The sequence below is a fragment of the Anoplolepis gracilipes genome, chromosome 5 (genome assembly GCF_047496725.1).
Source record: "Anoplolepis gracilipes chromosome 5, ASM4749672v1, whole genome shotgun sequence".
NCBI lineage: Eukaryota > Metazoa > Arthropoda > Insecta > Hymenoptera > Formicidae > Anoplolepis > Anoplolepis gracilipes.
The window spans coordinates 9,457,854-9,483,472 of NC_132974.1; the positions used below are offsets into that span (position 1 = coordinate 9,457,854).

General features: G+C 36.6%; 1 protein-coding gene across 6 annotated transcripts in view; it reads left to right on the top strand.

Annotated features, from left to right (window-relative positions):
- LOC140665580 (uncharacterized) overlaps positions 1-25,619 on the top strand; it is a 310,049-nt gene that overhangs the window by 225,826 nt on the left and 58,604 nt on the right. For all 6 annotated transcript variants that reach the window (XM_072891854.1, XM_072891855.1, XM_072891857.1 and 3 more), the window contains exons 2-4: positions 8,237-8,425; positions 10,343-10,506; positions 19,898-19,944. In XM_072891854.1, coding sequence (XP_072747955.1) covers positions 8,237-8,425; positions 10,343-10,506; positions 19,898-19,944 — 400 coding nt within the window. The remainder of the gene's footprint in view (positions 1-8,236; positions 8,426-10,342; positions 10,507-19,897; positions 19,945-25,619) is intronic.

Here is a 25,619-nt window from a genome sequence, read left to right on the forward strand (position 1 = left end):
CTTTCAGTCACTTCCACTCGAATGTCGGGCCATCCTTTCGCACTCGGTGCTTTTTACCCCCGTGATATATCCATCCGCCGACAACAAGCGTCGTCCACCATCCCCTCGTTCTCGGAGCCAACGGTCGGCACAATGTGCAATGCATTTTTGTGATTAAAATTTAGTGACGCCGGCTCTGTTCCGGTGCGTCATGGCGAACGAAGTGCGCCGTACGCGTGTATGTATGCGCCGACGTGGATGGAGGATTCCCGCAGGATCAGGGCGTCGGGATCTTCGACGAACGCTTGTCTGAATGCCGGGTAACTCGCCGGTCGTGCTGAGGGATGTCGCTGAGGGATTTGAGGATAATTTTTACCAGCGAAGCCGTGCACTTCGTGATTTACTTTCCCGAGAAATTTGTAATTGACTTTTTTTTTTTTCTAAATAGATGTTGCACGATGATGAAAAATCTGACTACTATTAAACATTGATTGATTGTGTCTAGTTCATATATTTAATATATATATATATATATATATATATATATATATATATATATATATATACAGCATATTACACTTTGCAAATTCGCGTATATAGATACATAATGTGAACGCGAAATTTATAATTTCTAAAAATAAAAATACATCTTACGTAAAACATGATCAAGATGGATTCAATATTTTTTAAAAAAGCAAAGATGCCAGCTAAATATGATGTTGATAAAAATAACGTCTCAATCATTGATGCTTGCGGGAAAGAGCTTTTCGAGCGACTCACACGCGCCACTTCCCATACAATCTTCTCTCGAAAGAATCCCGGACCATTTTCGAAGATGCGGCATCGGTCTTTACTCTTAACCACCGTTAACTTCCGGGTTTCGTAAACATTCCGTGGTCCTACGGTGAAAATAAAAGTCGAAAAAGGAAAAAGCTTCGGGAGCTTTCGCCGTGGCAGAAGACAGCGACGGCGAAGTTGACGGCAGCCACCGCAAGAAGGATGAGTGCCTGAAAAGGAGAGTAAGACGCGGGGGAAGACGATGGAGGGATTGCGGTGTATAGAGGACTGGCCGGGCGAGCGGAGATTAAGGCGGCAGCTCTTAAGCCTGACGCCGAAATCCTGACGTCGAGGCTTTCGCCGAGTCTGAAAAGGGACGAAATACCAACCACCCACTACGCCGCCGCCGCCACTCGTGGACCAGTCTGCTGCGCATTACTCGCCGACCTTTACCTCTTAGCGCTTCTATTCTCCCCGTCATTCCGTTTCTCTCTTCCTCTCTTCGCTTCGTTCCGCGATACCGAAACAACATGGAGTGCTTGCCCTATCGAACCCCCAGTCTAGTGATTCCGACAAGCTCTCCTCGCGCATTTGCATCAAGAATTATTTTCACCAACCTACTCCTGTCTAAAATGCGAAAACTGTTTTTCTTTCATTTAATCAATTAGGATATCGACGAGATAATTCTTTAGCATTTTTCTTCTATATTTACAATTATTGCGAATAATATATACAGTAAATAACAAAATATTATTGTCACTTTCGATTTTTTTGATCAATAAAGTATTAATTTTTCTTTTATAAATATTTTTATCTAACGAATTAGGTACTTAACATTTCAATAGAGTACTTGTACAATTTATAAATTACAATATATTTCCAAATAAAAGTGCACTTGTGTAAGCCATTATATAAGAAGAATACATCGATGAGAAATGAAAAGCAATAAAGAAATAAAGGAAAAAGAGAAGAACACGCATTAATAGTATGCAAGATAATAATCTTCAAGACAAGCAAGCGCGCATTTTTAACGAGTAAGTCCATCTTTTTGCTCGTATTTTATCGTACGATCGTTCAAAAACAGAAGTACGTGATTTTGCTCTTCGCCAACCGGATCCTTGATCAGGCTTAAATCCAGAGAACGACTGGCGCGAGAAGATCTCGATTGTCAGTCCGCCCGGCTTTTCGTGGATATACATTTCGTCAATGACGGGGCTGGCGGGCTGGCGTGGTGGAAGAGTGTGAAAGCGAGTAAATGAAGTATATGTAAATAATGAGGGTGAGGAAATGAATACGTCGACGGCTGCTTGGGCCGCTCTCCGCTAATGGCGGGTGCAACGCCCGCTGAAGGAACCACCCGAAAATAATTCCGTCCTCTATCCCGGCAGGAAGAGTAGTTGGAGAGAGCTCCCACGTACCGCCCAATTATCGTAAAACGCCGTCTACTTCGCGCCTCGGATTTTAAGCGGGCGAGAAGCGTCGTTCGTATGCGAAATCGATATGCGTCTCTACGAGAAATGGTTCGCTCTCACAGCGAATGCTTACGAATGCCATTTTGCCACGAGAACAGTCAGTGATGGAATGGCTACTGCACGATGGTGAATATTTTATATCCAATACTTTGTATTCAGAGTTCTTCTCCTACTCTCTGCGTTTAGTTTTACAGATATGAGAGACGATATAATTTCGACGAGTGCAATTTTCATCGGAAAGTTCATGGGAAGAACATTGTTACACGGACACTTTGTTTGCAATCACATCGATAAGTAATATGAACTTTACTGAGTCAATCGACGAGAGAAAAGTGTGCCCGCGACGATCCGATACACGGTCGCGGGAGATGAGATGTAAAAGAACAAAGAGAGAGAGAGAGAGAGAGAGAGAGAGATTATCGCGAAGAGGAAGAAAACGATTCCTTCGAGTGATAGAGAAAAGGAAAGAAAACTGAAGGTATAGATGGATAAATAGACCGATATAAAAAGAAGGAGTAGTGCAGGAAAGAGTAAAGCTCGTCTTGCAGTACGCGGTTAAACTCTACGAGCACGTCGGAGAAGGGGAACCTTCTTGACTTTTCAATTTTCTTCCGCTCTTCTATCTCAGTTCGACCGCTTCTCCCTCCCCCCTCCTCTCTATTTCTTTCGTTCCTTCACTACTTCTCATCGCCTCTCTTCATTCTCTTCTCCCCCTTTCTCGTTCCCTTTTCCTTCTCATCTCTCGTCGAAGCGATCGCAACGAGTCAATAGGGATTGCCTTTGCCCCGAGTAAAATAATTTTCCGGAAAGTTGTGCCGCTCGACAATGTTAACACTCTGAAAGTGGGTTTGCCTACTTCAAAGGAAATATGAGAACCGACGCGGACGCGCTTGATTTTTCAATCCACCTCCCTACTTTTTATCCGTTAACGGGCTTTATCTTCTTGAGCAAGACGGATCGCACGCGCATCGCTGACCACTTTGAATTCCGACAGAGGAGAAAGAGCACGATACGAAAGTTAACCGAGAGAATCGCGAATTCACCGCGAGCGGAAGCGAACGATAGATAAATAAAACTGAAGGCCACTTTCGACTTTTGCGATCTTTTTGAGAACCGCATTCGATTTCCGGCGATCGTTGAATAACGATTTTCGATGCAACGTAAAATTTTGAACGTCAACGATTAAAGTACACATACGCTAATACTTTATTTGTCAATTCATCCTTAATCCTTTTTATAGATGAGATGAATTTTCATACGATAAAGTTCTCGTCTCTAATTGTGACACCCATGTTACCGAAGCATATTTTTCGTTACGTTTATTTCCGTGTAATATGTAATCGCGTCGACGATGTTTCGTGAAAAATTTTAACATGCGAATATACATGTGATAGCAGTTACACTACATTGTGGAAAACATTGCGTAAAATGCTCGTTTGGGACGCATTAACATTTAATTTCTTTTTTTTTTTTTCCCTCGAGATTTTTTCATTCTCTTTTTACATGACTGTAACTAATGTAACTCCATTTTACTAAGAATGCGTTTTTATGAACGATAAAATATGAATATACGCTGTAATAATGAAACAGCGTCATGTATCATGCCGAACGTGTTACCATTATCCGTGAAATTTTGTAGGCCAAAGGAGCGGCGTTTCAAACAGTAATATGTATGTGTCATACAATTTGACGGAAAATCCATGACGGAGGGCGAAACATAATTACGGTACGCGCCTTGTCATCGAGCGGCTGAGGGGGCGGTCGTCGTTGTTCGACGGATGTCCGTGCGATGTCGAGTCGGGTCAGCTGGCAATGTTGTGCTGCTAGCTCGTTAGAATGAAATGGCTCTCAGGTAAAGAATGGTAGCAGAGAGAATTAACTCTCACCACGAGATGGGTACTTAGATCGTGCAGAAAAACCTGCGCGCCAAGTGTTTTTTGCCGTCTGTAAGAGATCTTATTGTCCCTTATACATAAAACCTGGTTAATTGCTAAAGTCCGGTGCTCGTTAAAATGATGTATTCTGCCGTTCAATCGCAATTATAATGTCATCGGCTATTGACTTCTTCCTTCCAATAATTCTATGTATTATCTAATTACGTAGTACAAAAAATGATAGATTTTTCTTCTCTAGACCTTGAAAGAACAAGTTTTGAAAGTTTACATGGTGATAGAAGCATGTTCTCATGTTCATGCTTATATATATATTTTTTTAATACTTATCTTGTTTATCACTCATTTATTTACAAATATTTATTTAAAAACGGATGGTGCGGCACAAAAAATGTATCATTAATGATAAATACATACGCGTTCTTTATTAATCGTGAAATTCTCTACAATAAGAAATTATATTTAAGTTGCAGCTCTTTAAAGATCTTTCTGTGCAAGAGGATAAACGATCGAATAAGTTTTTGATGGGACATGAAAATGAAGAGAGACAGAAAAGAGTTTTGTGTCGACCGCGGGGACATTTGGCGGACGTTTCGCCAAGCGGCTCTTGAAAAAAATGAACGCTTTAATCACTCCTCGATTATCCCTTCACGGATGAAATTTTAATTTACGATGCAATAAAGTTCCAAAGAGTCGTGCCCGCGCGTGCAAAATTCGCTCGCTTTATGCGCTCTCAATTTGAAAGTTTCAGTTTGACCGTTAAGCCCCCGAAGGGAAATGATGGGGCGGAGGACAGAAATTGGAGTGAGGGGAGGAGGGGGAGTGGCAGAGAAAGTGGAAGAGGTGCTGGAACAAGAACTGCGGAGGAAAGTGCGGAACGGCGGGGAACATCGTATTAAATCGGAAGATTGGAATTCTAATTAATACTCGCGGATTATCGATAAAGGGGCACGAGGGAACGAGCACGTTAAGGGGTAGCAGGGAGAGATGGCAAAACGATGACTCGTTCCGTTCGTTTCGTTCATCCTTCGCGCGTCTTCGACACTCGCCTTAATGTCTTTCCTAACCTCTCCCCCCCCTCCTCCCCACAAATGGCACCGTCGTTGGAATAGATTATATCGTAATGAAAATCTTGACGTTTGACGTTCTGCAATTGATGACTTTATATTACCATCGATTCATTGAATATCTTGCGTACCGATGCATATTACGTGTCACGTGTCTTTGCTACAGACTGATTGATGTAAAATAAATTTTAATAAACTGCCTGATTATTTGCAAGTGTATTAAAGGAAATATTGAAAACATGTGTATTATACATATATTTAGGAAAAAAATATTCGAGTTATTTTACTTGATTAGTCTTATATATTCTTTCTGCAAAACTGTAGAATCATATCCATCATAAAAAAATTCATGACTAATTTTGTTCATTTTTAACATTTTATCAATAATGTAATGCATTTATATATATATATATATATATATATATCTGTATTTATATATATATAACTGATATTTATAAATAAAAATTTTGTTATTTTATTTTCTTTTTTTATGATTATAGATATATATATATATATATATATATATCTATATTCATAAAAAAAGAAAATAAAATATCAAAATTTTTATTTATAAATATCAGTTTTATTTTATTTTAGTCGCATACTTTATAAGCATGTCATACGTTCAATACGGATTGTCCCGAATATCTTTTTTCACGCAGTTTACTCTGCCGTACTATAATAACAGGAAAATGCGACGTCACACGTGTCGCGAATTCTTTCCACGGATGGAACGCGCGTTTGGTGACAGCTGTGTATAATTGTGCGAAACGGATACGGGATTGCCGGAATGTGCCGTACGTCGCACATCCGAGAGAATTAGTCACGCGGGTGCATTTTTGGTACGCACATTCCATTCTTCTTTTATCTTGTTGAACAAAGGTTACACATATTCTGAAAAAAAAAATTATATGAATTGTTTGAAACAAAATCAATAAATAATTGTTTCACAGTTTAACAAACTGATTTCGCATCACTGAATACACAATTGTAAAGAACATAATAAATTATTGTTATTTATTCTAATCCTTCTTTTTTAACTACTATCATTAATAAACGTAATTTTATTGTGGAATATTATTGGTATGCCATTATTTATTAATGTTATAAAAAAGGGAGAGAAAGACATTTTTTTTTCTTCAATTTATCTCTCAAAGAATTAAACGCACATTTTGTCGCGAAGCTGCTCGGCTGCGCGGCATGAAAAACCGTCGGCGCGTTTCGCGAAATTGGAATGGGAGGGCGCGGAAGATGAACCGCTTCTTCGCGTCGGGCATAATTCCCGCGTAATTCACTCACAGCCGCCAAGAGAATATTTACAAATGGGATTTAAATCCGGAAGACGATCGCGAGCGATAGCCGCGGAATATCCGGCAGCCAACGCCGGCGGAAGCGACATCGGCGGCAACGGGTGCGGGATGGATGGGGACGCTTAAAGTGTAAATAGGAGGCGACTCGCGCCAGACAAAGCGTTTCCTTGACCCCCCCCCCCACCCTCTTTCTCTCTCTCTCTCTCTCTGTCTCTCTCTCCTCTCTCTGTATTCCGCCTCCTCCTCATAGCTATAAAAGGGAAGGACGTAGCCCTTTCACGGTTACTACGAGTCTGGGAGTCGAATCGAGAGTCGGCGGAAGTGCTGAAATCCTGAAATATTAATGTGACACCCAACCTTCGTCGTACGCCGATCCTTACCTCCGGCTTTTTTCCAGTTCTCCTTGTCCGTGTTTCTTCTCTTTCTCCGAGATCGTACATCCGACGTTTGGTTTTTTTTTTTTCTCCTCACGTCCGCCCTTGCGCCACCTTGTTGAATCATATACCACCCGCGTCGGCACGTTGGCCGGGTACGATTCGGAAAAATAGAATGTATATATGTATATATACACTCACACAGACACACGTACTGTTAACTGCGAAGATTTTTCTCGTGAACATCAATTTGCTTGATCAAGTAGAAAAAGCTTTAATGTTATTACATCGTCGATATTGATATACATGTAAATGTATACAATGAATGTATTGATAAAAATGTGTTTTTTTTTTACAGGAACATATTATTTATAGACTTTTTGCAATTTTTTAAAAATGTTTTTTTCTTTTAAAAGTGAGTATAGAAATAAACATGAATTTTGTTTTATTCACGTGCGAAAGAGAGAAAAGATACAATAGTACTGGTAAAGAGAACAAATTTAATATATGGTTGTTATATGTATTTGAAAAGCGGAGAAATATTATATTTTGGCATGCATATTAACAACTTCCCACATAATCGTAGATAGCGAAATACAGATTTTCCGTTTATTGTTAGATATATTGTGATATGTGTGTATTCGACTATTTTGAAAAGTTACATCAGTTTAACCAGTGACTCTATTTAATCAAACAACATTGTTTGTTATTATTATTGTTTGTTATTTGCAGTATATTACAAAATTCCGTGCTTTTGTCAGCCTTCATTAACAAATAGCTGAATAATTAATCTAATCTGTAAAATATGTTCCACATTTTCAACGAAAATTGATTTTCTGACAGTTGTATTAAAAATTTACATTTATTAATTCACGAAGGGAAGGAATTTATTCAAACACATTTTATACAAATCTACTTAAGCACACATGATTGATTTTCGACATTGCATCAATATATTCGAAAAAATATATGTATTATTTTTTTATGTAGTGATTTTTTCCGCTTAAAAAAAAAACTATTAAAAATTTATCATTTTTGAAAAGTCATTTTTTGCAAATTTACCGAATTCTACGTATCCTTTGATTGTATTACAATACATCGCTCTGCCAACATACCGCGCATGATTGACCGCGATAATGAATATTTCCGCACTTTATAAATGATGCAAGATACAATTAATTACATGCCGCATAATTAATTAACCGTGACAATGCGGCCTATCTTTCTATATATATGTATATATGGAAAACGACATATCTGCAGAATACATATAGTTCTTTACGTATACAAATGTACATCGCATATGTTGCGTTATTTCATTTGTTTTCGACGGATTCTAATGGTGTTGATATTACATTTTTTCAGGAGGGCGAGAGAGGCTACTTGGAAGGACTCGCTTCGAGGTACGCGGACCTCTTCAGAACACATTACGGAGATGTTTTGGAACCGCTCGAGGAGTTACGTCGGCGAGAAACAAACGCTTCTGCCAGAATGCCTAACACTCAGCTTACCACCAGTCATTCACAACCCATTTACGTGCCCGGGAAATACTCGGTAAGCAAAATCCCTTATATTCGCTTTTATTTGCCGCCCTTCCTACTCCGTCAATTCTCTTTTTATTGCTTTCGCGCGCAGCATAATGCGGTTAAAGGATAACGTGTATGTGGCTTGTCTATCGTCGCGATTTCTTCTTATTACTCCACTCCCTTGACACTTCGCCAAATTGCTTTCGAAGGGACAGAATTCGCGAGAGAAGAAACGTCCAGTTGATTCGATACGAGCATTTGTGCCCCTTTCTGATGGATAGATACAATTTTATTACGAGGAAAATTGAGACATAAATTTATGAGACATAAATTGCGTGTCGATAAAATACGAACATATGTATTTATATCACTGAAATTGCGTATTGTTAATAATTTTTGCAACAAGGTATATAAACATCTATCGAGTATTTAAGATAATGATTTGGATAACAAAATTTGATGAACAGATTATATGAATTACAGTATTTAGGTTTAGTAAGTAGCATTTTAAATATTGTCAATTTTTTTACAAAAGGCATCTTTTTATATATTCGAACGATGTACTTAATAAAAAAGAGATTTAGCGAAGAATGATTTACGGAAGTTCAAACACTTTGCATTTGTGGGTTCGTATAGCTCTTCCATGAGTAACTTTCTAAAGTGCTTTAAGGCGATTAACCATGTAGACTCTATCGATCCCAGCTTAAATCGGTTATTGTTCGTTACCCTAGACTTTCTCCACGTCTAATCGAGTTTTCAAGCGCAAGCAATCGATTGACGATTAAGGTCAAACTCCTTCAAAGATTGATAATATGTCAATTTGAAAAATTAATAAAAATTTTACTTGTCTTCTGGAATGTCGTGCTTTGATTACACACAAAAACGATTGTTTGTCTTGCTTAATTCAATTAATTGAATCGACAACATTAAATATCGTGTTTAATTTTTTATATCTCTCGATATATTTTCATAGTTTGCATATTTTATAAGTTTTACGTTACATAAATATAAATAAAAACAATTTTGTAAATATTTAATTATATCTTATAAAAATTTATGTTAAATTAAAATCTACTATAATAGAGTATACGTCCGAGTAAGTATCTCACAACTGGTTGAAGTTACAAGAAAGTATAATAAAAGAAATTTATATGGTTCTGAATTCGCTAGAAAGTGCTTGTAAATTTTTCTTTTACTCGTAACCCTTTCAAGTTATGAAAGACATCTTTATTTTTTAAAATGGAATTAATCTAATTTTTTTATGTAAATTGATTTTTCCCAAGAATTCTGCGTAAAAAGTTATAAAAATATGACGGACAAAAATTGAGTAGTTTACGAAATATTTCATATTTTAATTTGACATAATTTTACATTATGAAATATCTCATAATTATATTATAAAATATCTCGTAAACTATTTAATTTTTGGTCATACTTTTATAACTTTTTATGCAGAATATTGCGAGGAATCTATTTATATATAAAAAAATTAAAATAGTTCTATTTGAAAAAAATGATGATGACCCTTATAAACTCAAAAAGGTCACGAGTAAAAAATCATTTTATATGTACTTTTTAGCAGAATCAGAACTGTATAAATTTCTTTTATGAAACTTTCTTGTGACTTCAACTAGTTGCGAGATATTTGCTCGGACACTTATGGACAGACATCCTGTATAATTGAAGATTTTTTTTTTTGGAAAAGGCGGGGTTTGTCGCCTCAAAAGGCATGATTAGGCTGACCCTCAATCTTTGTATACAAACTCTTTTCTTACAAAATTTTGCGGCACAACAACACTGCCGCCAAACTGTAACGAGTTTTTAATACTACCCCCGAGGCTTTTTTCTACTTACGACGTAAGTGGTAGTCCCGTACTGCTTCGCAAGCAAAACCCTCTCTGTATAAGGTAGTGGAAAAGAGCGAACGTTCTCCATTTTTGTGCAGCCCTCGAGCTGCCTCAGCGACAAGGAGGAGGATGAAATCTATGGCTTCGGATACGGGGTCTTCAGCAGACAGATGCTCCAGCATCGACAGCAGAAGCTTGCACTCGCCACACAAAACACGACTGCCGCCGTGACATCAGGTGAACCTCAGGCAACCTATCAAAGGTAAGAACAAACATATTAATATCTGTATTGCAATAGTTTGTCCGTAATTATGCGAAGTATGATGTTATATAGAGCAGAGTGTATAATATATATAATATATACATATTAATCTATACATGAAGAAAATTGTTTTGTTATTTGCTCTTTTCTCTCTTTCTTACTCTTTCTTTTTCTTTCTGTGCGCGTGCACAGTGTGTGTGTGTGTGTGTGTGTGTGTGTGTGTATGTATGTGTAAGCGAGGAAGAGTTAAAATGAACAAATAAAAAATTACTACTTTAGGGTGTCTACTACTTAGAAAAACATGAAAAACCTAGAATTATCAGGAATTTCTTTTGTATCTGAAAAAATCAAAAAAGTTTCATGGAATTTTATCAGGGAATTTTTTTGAAAATTTTTTTTTTTGATAATTTTGCTCTCATATTGTGAACGGTCAACCGTGTATGTAAAACATCTAACTTCGTGGAAACTTATTAATTGTTGAGTTTTTGCTTTATTTTTAATGGTTCTAGTGTTCTCGATAAATTAAATAAATAGTTCTAGCTATTAAATAAAAAAATGACTCGGAACAAATTGAGACGCCGCTTACTTTGTTTGCTAATGATTTTTTTGATATTTCTTATCTTATTCAGATTTTAAAAAGTTGTGTGCGTAAAAATTATTAAAATATTAATTGTTTTACAAATTAGATCGCCCGAGACGTTGGACATAAATAAGATTTCATATTATACCAGCGTCTCGATCTTTGCTAATAATTAAATATTTTTATAATTAATCTAAAATATTTTTATAATTTATATAAAACTCGTTAAAAATTAAAAATTATTTTAGAATAATACGAAATCTCATTTAAAGTTGATAGAACAATTGAAATATGACTAGCGTATCTCTATACTTGTACATTTGATATCTCGGCCAATGTAATTTTTTAAATAAATATTCTAAATTTGAAATTTTCAAACAAAAATATCTGAAAAATCAGAGATTTTTTTACAAGATTGAGTAGACACCCTATAACGAAATATAAAGAGTAATGTAAGCATAATAAGTATTAGTAATGATTTGCAACAAATTAGAATAATGATTAGGCATAATTTAGCAATCAGAAAAATTTGTAGAATAATTTGAAACTAATGACAGAGTTTGCATCTTAAAATTTTTTTCTAAATTTTCAAGCCTTTATTATTTAATAACTATTTATTCCTACAAGTTTGTATGATTTATTTCTCTTTTGTGTATATGTGTGTGTAGATTTATATTTTAAATAATTAATAATAAAATTAATATTAAAATAAAAAATATATAACTATTATTATCTTATACTTGAACATGACCTATTTATTGCAAAAGAGAATATTAATACGACAGAATCTATTGTTCGAATTACGTCAATGATGCCCGACATCGAATATATTCATTGAAATCCGAGAAAATAGGACGATTTTCGCATTTAACGATTCTATTTGGATAATCAGATAACATGCGCACGTATAGTGTGTGAGAATTAATGCTAATGGTTGATTCAGTTAATCCCAAAATTTGGACATGTCGATTAATTAATCCTCTTTTGAAACAAATAAAAACTTGTTTATCGCAAATGGTATCGTACGGGATACTGAATTTCCATGTTTATAAACGCGCGGATATTTTTACGGATCATTTAATATTCAATTTGTACAAAAAGGAATATGACATATTGTTTCAAATGAGTAGCACGGATATCAAATTCAAATCAGAGTTGAGCTCACCTAATAAAATTGATCTATCAACGTGAAATAAATATTTTGTTCTTGAACAGCTTTTTTTAATTTTAAACTTTTATAATTTATAATCAACCTTTTTGCAAGCTTTCAATTTTTATATCAATTCACGCTACTATTAACGTTAGTTTACATTAGAAAAAATTTAAAGAAAATATATCAGAATTCTAGACACATTGGAGATCCTTTATGTCTAATAATATTCCCATTTTTACGCACCTCTACGCGCAATACAAACGCTACCTCGGCTTTCCGGACTGTTCGCACAATACGACGACACTGCGCGCCGCTCGCTGCCGCAGTCTGTTTATTATCCGTAATTGCCCATTGCTAACTGCTCTAACTGATCCGAAATACCATCTGCGTGCAGTCTCGCGCCGGCTGCTTGATATTTAATGGCTAATTAACCGACGAACCGAGGCAATGAGCGCGTTTGGCTCGACATTCTCGTGTACTTGCTCGACGATGCCACGCCGCATCGTTGCTAGCAAGAGAAACTGAAAGACAAGAATGGAGCGAGGAGAAGAGAAGGGCACCAAGACAGGAGAGAAAGAAAGAGAGAGAGAGAGAGAGAGAAATAGAGAGAAAGAGAGACAGAGAAAAAAGAGAGAGAGAGAGAGCGAGAGAGAGCGAGAGAAGGCATATCGCATTATTAAATTCCATTATCGCACTGTGGCCATCGACTGTTTTCGTGCACGCGCGAATAACCACGATGCTGAGCCCATGAAACTGCTCTCTCGCTCTTCTCGTTGCCACGATGAGCACGCTTTGCGAATGAGTACCCTTTCACATAGACTATATTCGCGTTCCCGGTTCTGTGACTCGGCTTCATAATGACGTGGAATCTGAATCGAATACACTCCTTTTTCAGAATACCATAAATTCCTGCGACAATGACTTTTATGAAATTGCTGTAAATAAATTTCATTATTATGAATTAATAAAGACAAGTTTTTATATCCAACACTTTTTATTCATATTTTTAACTTAATCAAAACAAAATTGGTCACTCGCATTGATTCCAAATTTTGAGGTGTATGTAAACATGTAACCATATAGGATTGTATAAATATTGACACGCTAGTACAAAATTATTGCTCAATCTAATAATGGCACTAATTTGCGGCGACTATAAAATTAATTGCTTGGAAATAACGATTAATCGAACGAAGCTTTTCATGGATTTAATTGGCGTTCTGTTGTTATAAATAACGAAAGAATCGAAGGTAGCGCTTTTCTATTGCTCTCTTAAATAAAGAAGATTAGGAAATACAATAAATACAATTAAAAATAACAGAAATAATTACATAGCTGTGAAAATTCTGTCATCAAGTTTAATATTAAAAATTAATATATATATATATATATATATATAGATATATATGATTACATTTATATCTATCGTTGTAATTGTTTATTGTCAGTAATCTTAATTATATTCAATTATATATTTTATTAATTGCTCTTCTTATCACAAAACACATTATATTATAATAAACGATAAAGTTTACAAGTCATGTGAAAATGGGACGAGAATAACAATAATTTTGCAGTGATAATCAGCGAAAGGTTTACCATCGGAACACGAATCCAATATCATATCTTTATTGCGTATCGTTTGGAAACTTATTTTCTTGCAAAAATTTCTGTGTTCCGAAGGACATTAGGCGGGGATTTTTAATGGGCTCATAAATATCATCGCAACGCTCGGCACGTTAATGCAACGAACCGAGAGAGCGTGGTCTCTCCGTTGCCCACATACGCCAAAATAATTACCGACTTCGCGGTAATTTATCGCGGTGCTATAAAGCATGTATTGCCGTGGTATCGTTGGCAGACTGCGCGAAAAACATTGAAAAATTGTCGACGAGGTACACCTTTCGCCTTTCGTGTTCCATATTACAATCTGACTCGTGATAGAAACAATTTCTAATAAATTCGCTGTGGCTTCGACGATAATCTTGTTACTAGAATGTCGAACAACTTCCTTTCTATTTTTTTTCTATCGCGTAACATTGTAAAATTACGCAGACCTCTATTACGTCTATTATATCTCGCGTTAATTAATTTAACAAGATTTTTTAAGTATAAATATAAATATTCTCTCTCAATATTATATATGATAAATTAAATACAATATATATTCTCTCATTCTAAAACGTAAAATAAATAAAGAGATAAAACAATTTATAGTTTCTCATATTTTTCTCACTTGTGTGACTTACAATTAGTTTTTTCTGTTTTCTACTGTTTTGCAATAATAAATATCTGTTCTGTGGGATCTTTCCCACAGAAAGGAGATCCTGGAATAGCAATATTCTCTGCACTAATCTTGCATGCAACCGCTTTGATCAGTCTGAGGGAGAGAATCCATCGTGCTCGCCGTCGGAACGCGCGTCGAAGCGGCGAGACGATGATCGCGAAATTCATTAGCAACGCGGAGATGGATATCGCGTCCGATTGACGAATGGATCGCGTGTATTAATTATACGCGGTTGCGCACACGACCGGCCGTTTGTCACACGGTCGATGATGCGTTTAACGATTACCCGCCGATGATGCAACCGACCGGACCGGCCGGCCGTGTCACGTCTTTCCATCGAGGGTATTTGCGCGCGCGAATGCAACGCGTCATTTTATCATAATGCAGTACCCGTCTGGTTTTTGGGACGCGCGTGTTTTATTATATTCCCCCTTGGAATTCATTTACACACGACGTGTCGATTCGTATGCATAAAGCACTCGAGATAGATGCACTAAATCCTCTTACTCTCGGATTTTTTACGCGTATTTGTCTAAACTTTTTTTTTTTTTTTTTTTGTTTTTTTTACACTCAATCCTAGTCGGTACTTTATGCAGTTTCCATTAGTTACACCGAGTTGAATCATCGTACGTTTGGCGAGATACATGATAGAGATAGAGCTAGAAATATTGTACTTTCTCATAGAAAATTAATCGCGATTCCGGGTGTTACGACAGATTGAACGGCTTAGCCGCGCCGTTCTTCGTATTCGCGTCGCGTTCGCGAAAATGGGCATCGGAACATTCGCGCTATAAACAATCGCACGGACCGTGGTCATAAATTAATAAACGGACAATAACGCGGCAAAGTAAAGCCTGACTGACATGTTGACAGCCACGGCCGATGGTCGGTTTTCGTGTCGACGGCCAGGCAAGGTAATCCTATCGACTCGTCGCGTCGCGTCGCGTCGCGTCGCGTCGCGTCGCGTCGCGTTGCATCGCGTTGCATCGCGTTGCATCGCGCGCGCCAGAATGCGCGCGCTCGATTATCCGCGCTGCGAAACTCTCGACCTCGCGCCCGTCATTCCGCGTATAATCGCAGTTTAGTCCCTACCATATTTCCGGTGCTCTCGTATCAGGCTGTCTACAATTGTTGGCCGTATGCCCCGTGTTTCCGATCGATCGATTCTGCAGGACAAAACAGATTTTTCGATCACACCCTTCCGTCCGCCTTTCCCTCTTCCGCCCTTCCCCCCCCCCCCCTTTCTCTTCGCCAGATAAAGCTGTCGAATCGCCACGTCGTTGCTTCCCATACATTCTCATGATTTCATGCGGTGTGTTACACAAAACGATTTCAATATGAAGCAGATTTAAATTCTGTACTCATCCTGATTATCATTATTCGAACGTTTTATTGTCTTCATTACGAAACCGTTCATCATTATAATTAATATATTGCGGGTATAAAGATAATAGTATTTGTAGCAAATTACTTTGATTATTGTTATAAAGAGAGCAGATTTAAATAAATTCTATATTTTAATAAAATACGGAAAGGAGGTCATTTTATATATTAATCCTTTAACTACAGAATTTAGTAACTTACGTTATTTCGATATTATTAAATGAATTAAAACCACCATTTATAATTAGTTGATATCATTATAAATCTGAATCTTTTTCGTCAGTCTCAAGTGCTATGTAGATAGCATCTTAGATGGAGTTAAAGCTATCTATATTTATATCTAGATACATAAAAAGCGATATATATTGCTTTTTATGCGTAAAAGAAATATAATTATTAATCGTATATAATCTCATAATATTAAATGTGGATTTTGCGGTAACGCACATTTTATGAGAAATACGCGATTATTTTTGTGAAACAAAAATAACGAACTTTATTGAAATTTCAACGAGGAACGTGTGCTTATGAATAACGACGGAAACTGCTATTCTCTCGTAAATTCATTCATTATTACAAATGTATCGCGCGTGATTATACCGGAATCACGTTAATGCAGCGAACCGGATACGTGCCGTTTCTATGCTCTTCTCGTCAACTGCATGTTGAGTATTCGGTGTCAAGCACAGACATGTCTTCATAAAAACATTAAATTTAGTTTGCAATTTAGTTTGATTCCATTGGTCATATTTTACGCACGTAAAATTAAATTTTTTGTATATGTTTTTACATACATAAAAAATTGTAACTATTATTTTAAAATAAATGTAAAATACGAGATTTTACTTGAAACTCTTTTAAATCTTTAAATGCCTCGAATTCTGAAATAGCTTACAGAAAGAGTTATACGAGAATAATCAAATACACAAAGTCAATGGATTATAAATAAACTAAAAATATAAAAATGCATTATTAATTAATTTAATAAATATTTTACAACACAGATTATTAGATTTATTAAACATCCTATGTTAATATTTCAGTTTCTTGATATTATTTCTTAAAAAGCATTAAAAAGAATATCGCGATAATAAGGAGTAAATAATAATTTTAATAAAACTTTCAAAAGTTTTGAAAAAGAATTGTATTGCAACGTTTTATTTCTTTGAAACGCGCTGTAGCATTCCAAACATCTTATGTATTTTTTAATGTCTGCCTACTGTAAGATTCGTGTGAGAAGCGAGAAATAACACGAGAAACACAACAAGGACACTCGTGCTGGCTCCATCGAAAAAATTTGCATATTCGAGTGGCAGCGAACAGGTTAAAAACGAAGGTACAGAGTCTCGTGTTTTCCTACGGTTTTCAATCGCGTACGAAACGTAAACGATAGACCATCTCTCGCATGCGAAAGACTATGTTACACCAGCTGACTTCGATCCAGCAGCTTCATCAGGATTCCCCACGCGAGCGACGCTAACGTTCTACCATCCATTTATGTCGTACCACTGGGAGCACGACTCTTCCGACGCCTACTCGTTGTAGTAATCATGACTCTTAATAGTACTAAATCGATTGCTACTTGACACATAGCTGGACTCGTCGTTATCTAAGGAAGAAGCAATCACTTCTTCTCTGTCTGTTGTAAGTTTAACGAGAAAGCAAGTCCAATGCAGTTGTACATTCGAATCGTGACAGACGTAATCGATTTTACGACCCTTAGGTTCAGAGTAAATAAATGTTGGATTTCTATAAACGTTGAAAGTCTCGTAATCTTTTTTAACATTTTCAATCGTTTCAAGAACAGCAATTTTCGTTTCTCTCACTTATATGCGCTTTAGTAATCTGAATGTACAGTCTCTTTTTTTTATTTTTAGGAAATTAATCCTAGAAAAAAACAGGCAACTATTCATCGTTAATTTCGATCGTAATATTGGACGTAACGGATATTCTTCGTTTGTACTACACTGCCGGTGGAATCTATTTCAAATCCATCGAGGAGAAGGGGCCACTCAAGGCAATCGATTCCGAATAGTGGACCATATAGTGGCTACAGAGGAAGAGAGGCCGCCTTGGCCGGCAGTGGCCGCCCGACCGGAATTGCAACGCGCGCGGCGGTTTACCCGCCGAGATGTTAGCTTTTCGTCAAAGGGTCCTATTAGTATGCGGTTAGTATTACGGCGCGGTGTATCAGGACACATTGAGACAACGACGCGCTATCTATTACCGATTCTCCGTCACGTGAACTATCGACCTCTTCGTCGGTCCCGCGGGCCATTCTACCGCTCCCGCACCGCCGATTCAACACACATGTGTGTGTGTGTGTGTGTGTGTGTGTGTGTTTATTCTCACTGACATTTCTCGACTTGCTCTTTGCTTTGTGGCCTTGATAGAATCGAGATCAGCGAGATCGGCCAATAAGGCGATTAGCTTGTGCTCCCTGGGTTCGACCCTTAACGTTGGCTGGAAATCGCGCGCACATTCCGACGTGATCTACCGTAAGAGATCGATCGCTCTTAAGCACAGGATACTTGGAATACCATTATTTATAAAGTCGCGAGAGTTTACATGTTCCAAGATGTGATTGACATTCATGGGTACTTTTACGTACCGTCGAGCAGGAGAATCGCATCGCCTTTTCTATCTTACTACATCATGAAGATATTTTAATTACTCATTCGAAATTCATAGAGAATAGAGATTAGTAATTTTGAATCATTTTATATACAATAGAGGTAAAGAGGCGTTATATGTTCTATTAACTTTTCGATAACTTATTTGTAATTGTCCATCCTTCTCTTTGCAATAGAATAAAATTGATTGATTGGTGAATCGATATTAAAATGTTAACAAATAGGGTATCCTACTTTGTCTTTCTCTGTATGTATCTCTCGCTTCACTTGTCTCTTTGTACTTTTGCACGATTTTGTACACGCACACATTTGCATTTTGAAAATGGGTTGTCACGCGTACGGACGGATTGTCGGACGACTGTAATTGTTACTCAATTAAATACTGCTCCATGTTGCAAATCACTTTGATCTCTTGTTTCGTTTGCGATAGTCTATATATGTAGAGAAAGATGGATAAAAAAAGAAAGGACGCAATCATTCACTGGACAATGTACGATCATGGAAACCATGTATGTCACCACGGGAAACTATATTAACGATGTAATAATTCCACAATTTTGTCATACGGAATTGCACATTTGTTAAACTGCATGTATAATGCTACCTTTGACTATCAATATATAATTTGTTGCCCTTAGGGAGATCACATCTGAATACATAAAACGGAATAATCTTTGTTTTTCATTATTGCGAGATATCATTTTAAAAAATAAACAACTTCCGATCCCTTTCCGCTTTCGATATAAATCAAATTCCGTAAACTGTCTTCAACACCACTCGCGTTATTTTCCAAAGATGACAATTATTTTAAAATATCAAAAGATATATATTAGCATTAAATCATTTTATTAAATAATTGTCTTTATTTATTTATTGCTTGTTTTCGCAAAAGATAATCCTCTAATAGATACTCTGCAAGCAATTTACGTTAGATTACGTTATTTTACGTGTATTATACAAATGACTGCATTAAACTCAAACGAGAAGCCAAATCGTATCGCCATAATACGTATTACATACTAATTAAATTGAAATTAACTCAGTAAACACTAGTAAATTCATTAACGACACATATAATAGTACCGAAATATGCGTGCCAGTTGATCAATTTCATATATCAAAGGATGCATTAAATCCCAACGAGACTAGTCATCCTATTACGTTTAATATCAATAACTCGAAACTTTGATGCGACTGTGTTTGCCAGAAAAACCCCATGTGTTTCCATATATAATAGAACGACGAAACATCGCCGCTGGCAAAAACGAAGTGCGCGCAGTCGCCGGGCGATCTGCCAAGCGGCGTCGTCTCTTTAATTGTCAGCATATTTTAACCGTAATTTTCTTCTGTTCCAGTTGTCTGAGCCCGAGATCTGCGTTCTTCTACGAGTTCCCACCCAACGGTAAGTCGCACATAGACTTTGCAGGTTCATTTGTCTCTCTGCTTAAGATTTAAGAGGCGCGAGGGGAAAATTCGAGCCTCTCCGCTTTTATTCGTATTTTTCGTCTGCAAGAGGCAAAATTAGAACGTGAATTACGCGTACGCGAATTTACAAATATATACTGTGTTTTGTGAGCATGTTGCTAGTTATCCATGAATATCAAATTACTACGTAATTAGTTAACATATATATTTTTCATAATAAGCAGTGGCTTAATATGGTGTATATAATCTCATAAAAAGTCTCACTGCCAGTTGTCACTTATGACATATATGTTTCGACTTTGCATTAATTATATTCATATATATATATATATATATATATATATATATATATATATATATATATAACAAGCGATAATTACACTTTACAAGCACATAATCGCTATTATTATATTACTACATATAAAAAGACAAGTATAAGTATAGTAGGAATTACAGAAACTAAACTTTATCTTTCATTTTATCTGCCATTATTCTATTATCTTTTTTAATTTATCGACACTCGCAGAGATCATTTTACGAGAATGCAGAACTCTAATAGATTGAGAAAACTATTCTGAAGCTTACTAAAGCAGAATGAACTGCATCAGAGACTTGAATGCAGTGTAGTGGTTATTTAATGCATCGATCGTACGGCTTTGCATACATTCCCCTGGCGAGCACGTGCATACGTGACGCGGACGCGGACGCGATTTCCAAGAGGCGAAGCATCGTTCCTTTGTGCACGTCCCTACCAATGAAATACATCTAAATGATCTAACAATGGGGGATGACTATGAACGGACGATACCTTCCTTCCTCGATGCTGCGATCGTCGTTATGCGAAAATGTGCGAGAATCTCGCCACGTGCCATTACGGATAACCGATCGTCAACATTACCAAACAGTTGCAGCTGGGATCCCATGAACAACATTGTTGTCTCGCGTCTCATCCATTATACAAATCGGATAATGCCGATCGTACGCATAGAACGGGTTATTTTGTAACCGGCATTTTCAAGTCGAGAGAAGATCAAGGTCCCTTGATAGCTTGACTTGTAGTTATTCCGTAGCTCTTAAGCTTCTTAACCATCGTCAAGAATGATTAAATTATTTACAGATTACGATGAAAAAGATGTAATCCTTCTATGCAAATTTGATATTAGTTATTATTATAATAGAATAATAACGAATGTAAAGATGAATTTTAGTTTCTATAATATTATATGTGTATTTGTTCTTTTATATGTCATAATATGAAACATTTCCAATCAATTTATACGCAACTGCATCTGTTGTACAGTGAAAGAAATTTTCAAATGAATATTTACCACCATCTGATACCATGTAATCGAATCGCACATAAGAAATATTCGATGTTACAACTTGTATTACTTTGAGACGCGGCGTTCGAATCCACCACCGATTTTTGCCGATGAGATACGCGCTCGAGAAGGTAGTTATATTACTAGTGCACATGCAATCGGCCTGGCGCCTGGAAGAGAAGAAATAAAACCAAAACGCGATGCGTAGTGCGGTGGAATTTTTCGAGATATCGAAAAACACTTTAGAGATCCTGTATTGGAAAAGCGGCTGAAGGGGAGGAAAAGGGCGCGACCGATCGTGGAACGCGAGGGGGAAGGAGAGAAAACTGGCGTTGATATTTCATTTCTATTGACTTTTACCGTCACCCTCGTACACGTTATATTCTTTCCACCTATGAATACGTAATTGAGATATAGCTTTCTTTCTCTCTTTTTCTTTTCACACATTTCTTAATATATCTTTAGCACTCTATTTTCTGTTTTTGCTTTCTTTTCATTAGAAACATTCGACTTTTAATAATTTATTTACTTTAGAAAAACATGTGACTAATATATTTATTAGACAAATCTTTCCACTTTTTTTAATGTTTTATTTTGGTTCTTAATTTAAATTTTATTATTTTATTATATACTAAGTATGATTTATATATTTATATAATAAATTAATTTTATTTTAGTTATGTAAATATTTATATAAAACGTCAAATTATCATTATCATATTCTATGATGTTGCAAAATATTTTAATAACATATTTAATAATTGGTATTAAAAATATTTTGCATTTGGTGACAAATTCGCATTACGAATACGGAATTAAGCGTTATGATTCTCGGTATTCGTGAAATTCCAAAATTCCAACGTCGCATCCGATGACGAGTCGTTGACACCTCTCGACCGTCTTCCGACAATAGCGGGGCGCTCGTGAAATTCTCGATTCCATCCCCCTCGCGGCAGAGATACTCCGTTGAATCGTGGGGACTAATCAGTTTAGGGTGGAAACGCGCGAAGCGGCGCACGCTTAACAGTAATTCCGTGTAAGAGGCGTCGATGCTGGATTGCTGCAGCACTTAGCAGTTGTCGCGTAGTACACAACGGTAGTATACGGCGGGGGCCGACTGAGCCAACCGAACCCAAACCCTTAAACCCTATGCGGGGTTGCCGAGATACGCAAACACCCTGACAAGCGCGCTGGTTGTGCTTGCTTGGTGAAACGCACGGACTGTGAGAGAGCAAGCCTGTTTGTCTGGACTGGAATCTCCAAGTAAGAGGCGGCCAAGCACCGGCGGAGAGAGAAGTTGAGTAAGTGCGCTTATCCCCGCATAACGCGTGCAACTGCATCCTGCTCTCCTCTCTAGGCAGTAATGCGCACGCTATATCGCGCCGGTATCCGCATCAGGATGAATGGCAATGAATGCATGGTACGTTCGTGCGCGCCGTATGATGAATTCGTCGAGATGTCACGCGCGTAGTCTCTGAGATAGGAAATAGGAATGGCCAATGATCGATGTGTCCGAGGAATTTCTGTTAGGTATTTGTGTACTTGAAAATATATATGATTGCTTTATCCTTTACAGTTAAGAGTCACTATATCCAAGAAGGTCTTTTTTTCATCAACGGTTGTACAAGTAATTAAATGGAATTATTTGAAGAATTGCTTTCCCTTAGAATTGTTTAATATAATTTAATGTGACTATACTTTGAGTTGAAAAAAAGGAAAGAAATCACTGTTATTGGTTTCTAAAACAATATTTACGGATTATTATCCAAGTATTGTGACAAGATCAAACAAGTACATTGAATTTTCCGTGACGAAATGCATCGTCCGTACGTTCCGATGGAATCCCGCTAGAATGATGCGTTTATCCTTCGTGCAAGTGCATTTCACCAACGTCACGTTCCGCTTACCGTGACGGTCGCACCGGAACCAATGATTGTGTGTCGTTGCGCTGCTTGTGCTTCGAAGCCGCCGTGAAATTTCGTGTGCAACAAGCGAACTCCGGCTGTTCAAATAAGAAATAACGATGGAACTTGGATACGCAGGTATCCTCGTATACCTTTTTTTCCTACAAACATGCTACTAGTACGACAGTTTTATCAGATGAGTTATTTTAGCACTTTAACATCAAATATAAATTAAATGGAAAATATATTAACAGAGAAAAAGATTTTATATATTAATTATTTATATTGTTAATAATTGTTAATTATACTTTTCTTGCGAAAAAGTTTACTATCTTTTTAAAGATTTTTATATAAAACATGACGTTCAATTATTTTTTTAACGTAAAGTAATTTAAAATTGTAATTATATAATGAAGTTATAAAGAAATAGATTTCAAGTATAATTTAAGAACGTTGAAAGTTACAAGGGTATATAAGTAGATACATGTTGAAAAAAACAAAATAAATGGAAAAGACAATAGCATAATGCGGTTAGAATTATATAAACAATTTAGAGAATTCTGACATTTCCTTTTAATTTTTTGTTTTAAATTTTAAAGAATAAACAAATTCGTGCAAATCCATAATTAATAAATATCAATAAATATTAGCAAATTTACGTATAATACAATATATTGGTTTTAAACAAGTTGGTTTACTTAATGTGTTGAAAAGGTGGATATCGTGCGTAAATTGATAGTCGTTGCAAATTCAATTGCTGGAATGCTTACTCGGTGGATTGATTCCTTGGCCACTGATTGCTAAATACGCATCTGTGGGAAAGCAGATCTGGTCTGTCTGGATTAGAACTCCGATAGGCAAACCTACGTTTGTGTATATCTCGCCGTGCATTGAATCGCACCAACATGCCGAGCTTTCATCTAAAACCCAACGGCGGCGTTTGTATTCTATGATGTACGGTTAAATTCGTCGTGCAAAGTTTTGTGCGATAAAACGACAACTTGCAGAAAACAAGGATCAGTGAGTTTGAAAGTATAGATTGAGGAAAGAGACGAAAAGAAAATCAATCTATAGTTTCAAATAACTTTAAAAAATTTGCATTTTTCTATAAAACAATACGGATTATGACACATGGATGAACTTATCAAATCTTTTATGAACAAAATTCAACAAAATTTAGCTTTTTTTTGTTCGATTTGTTAAAAACGATATATTTTCCCAGCTGAACTTCTTTTCGATTATTTTCCCTTCTCTTTTTACCATAAAGGATGTGTGATGATCAATCCTCGGGCTTCTGTATAACGACGTGGTGAATTGCGACTTTATTTCGTCGTTTTTTGCGTGAAGTCCGATCGAAAATACATTCGGCCGATGGTAAATGGAAAAAAAGGAGGCAACGGAACACGTTTTCTCGAACGACAAACCCAACGGCAAGGCTTTTTAACACGATTGCTCTCTGACGGCCCGTGTCCTGGCTGTGTTTCCGTACGAGCAATTGAATCACTGTCTCCAATCAAGAGGAACTTTTGCGCAAAGAGGAAAAAGCGAGAGTCGCATGGCGCTCTGCAACGATTGCCGTAACGCGATTTGTCCATCGCGATTCGCGGCTCAGTTATTGTGCTTTTAGCAACGTTACCTTCGTCGATTGGTTTTTCATCTCGGATGACACAACACGAGATATAATAATTTGGTGAAAATGTAGCGATAAATAAAATATCGCTTTTGAGATCGCGTCCCGTTTCGTTCTCGTTCACGCGTACCGTTCAAAGAGTAAAGTGATATTGTTACATATCTCAACGAAAATGAACAGAGAGATTTTGTTATTTTGGCGTTTTTATCATTTTGACAATTTCGACACTTTGATCGACGATATTCGATGGCTATATTACGCGACGTCGCGAGAATTTATTCGAAAAAACACTTTCATGGCGTGAGAGAAATTAAGCCCCGTATATTAAGGCAAAGTCGAGTCCTTTAATGCGATATAGGTGATAAAGCGGCATAAGCTTAACTTTCTTAGTGGCACATCAATTGAATGATGAAGGTAATAAAAAGATACGAGTATATGCTTTTAACGCCATCATACTGCTTTATGGCTTATAGCATTTTACCTTTGTGTCAGAACTCGTAAAACAAAGTACCGCAAATAAGAAAACTTAGATAAATAGAGCAATTCGTGCGATTCTTCAATATATCTTAACATTTTTCTGCGTACAGAATTTTCCATGAATTTACTATTCGTTTATTTAAGTCGCAAAATATTTTTTAAAATTAAGAAATTTGAAACTAAGAAAAAGATACATATTTAAGAAAAATCTCTCATAAAATATACATGTGGGGAAAATGAAATTTGGTGAAATACTGACGAAACCTTAGGAAAATAAAAATTGGGTACAAAAGTATTAACATTTATTTTCTTTTTTGCC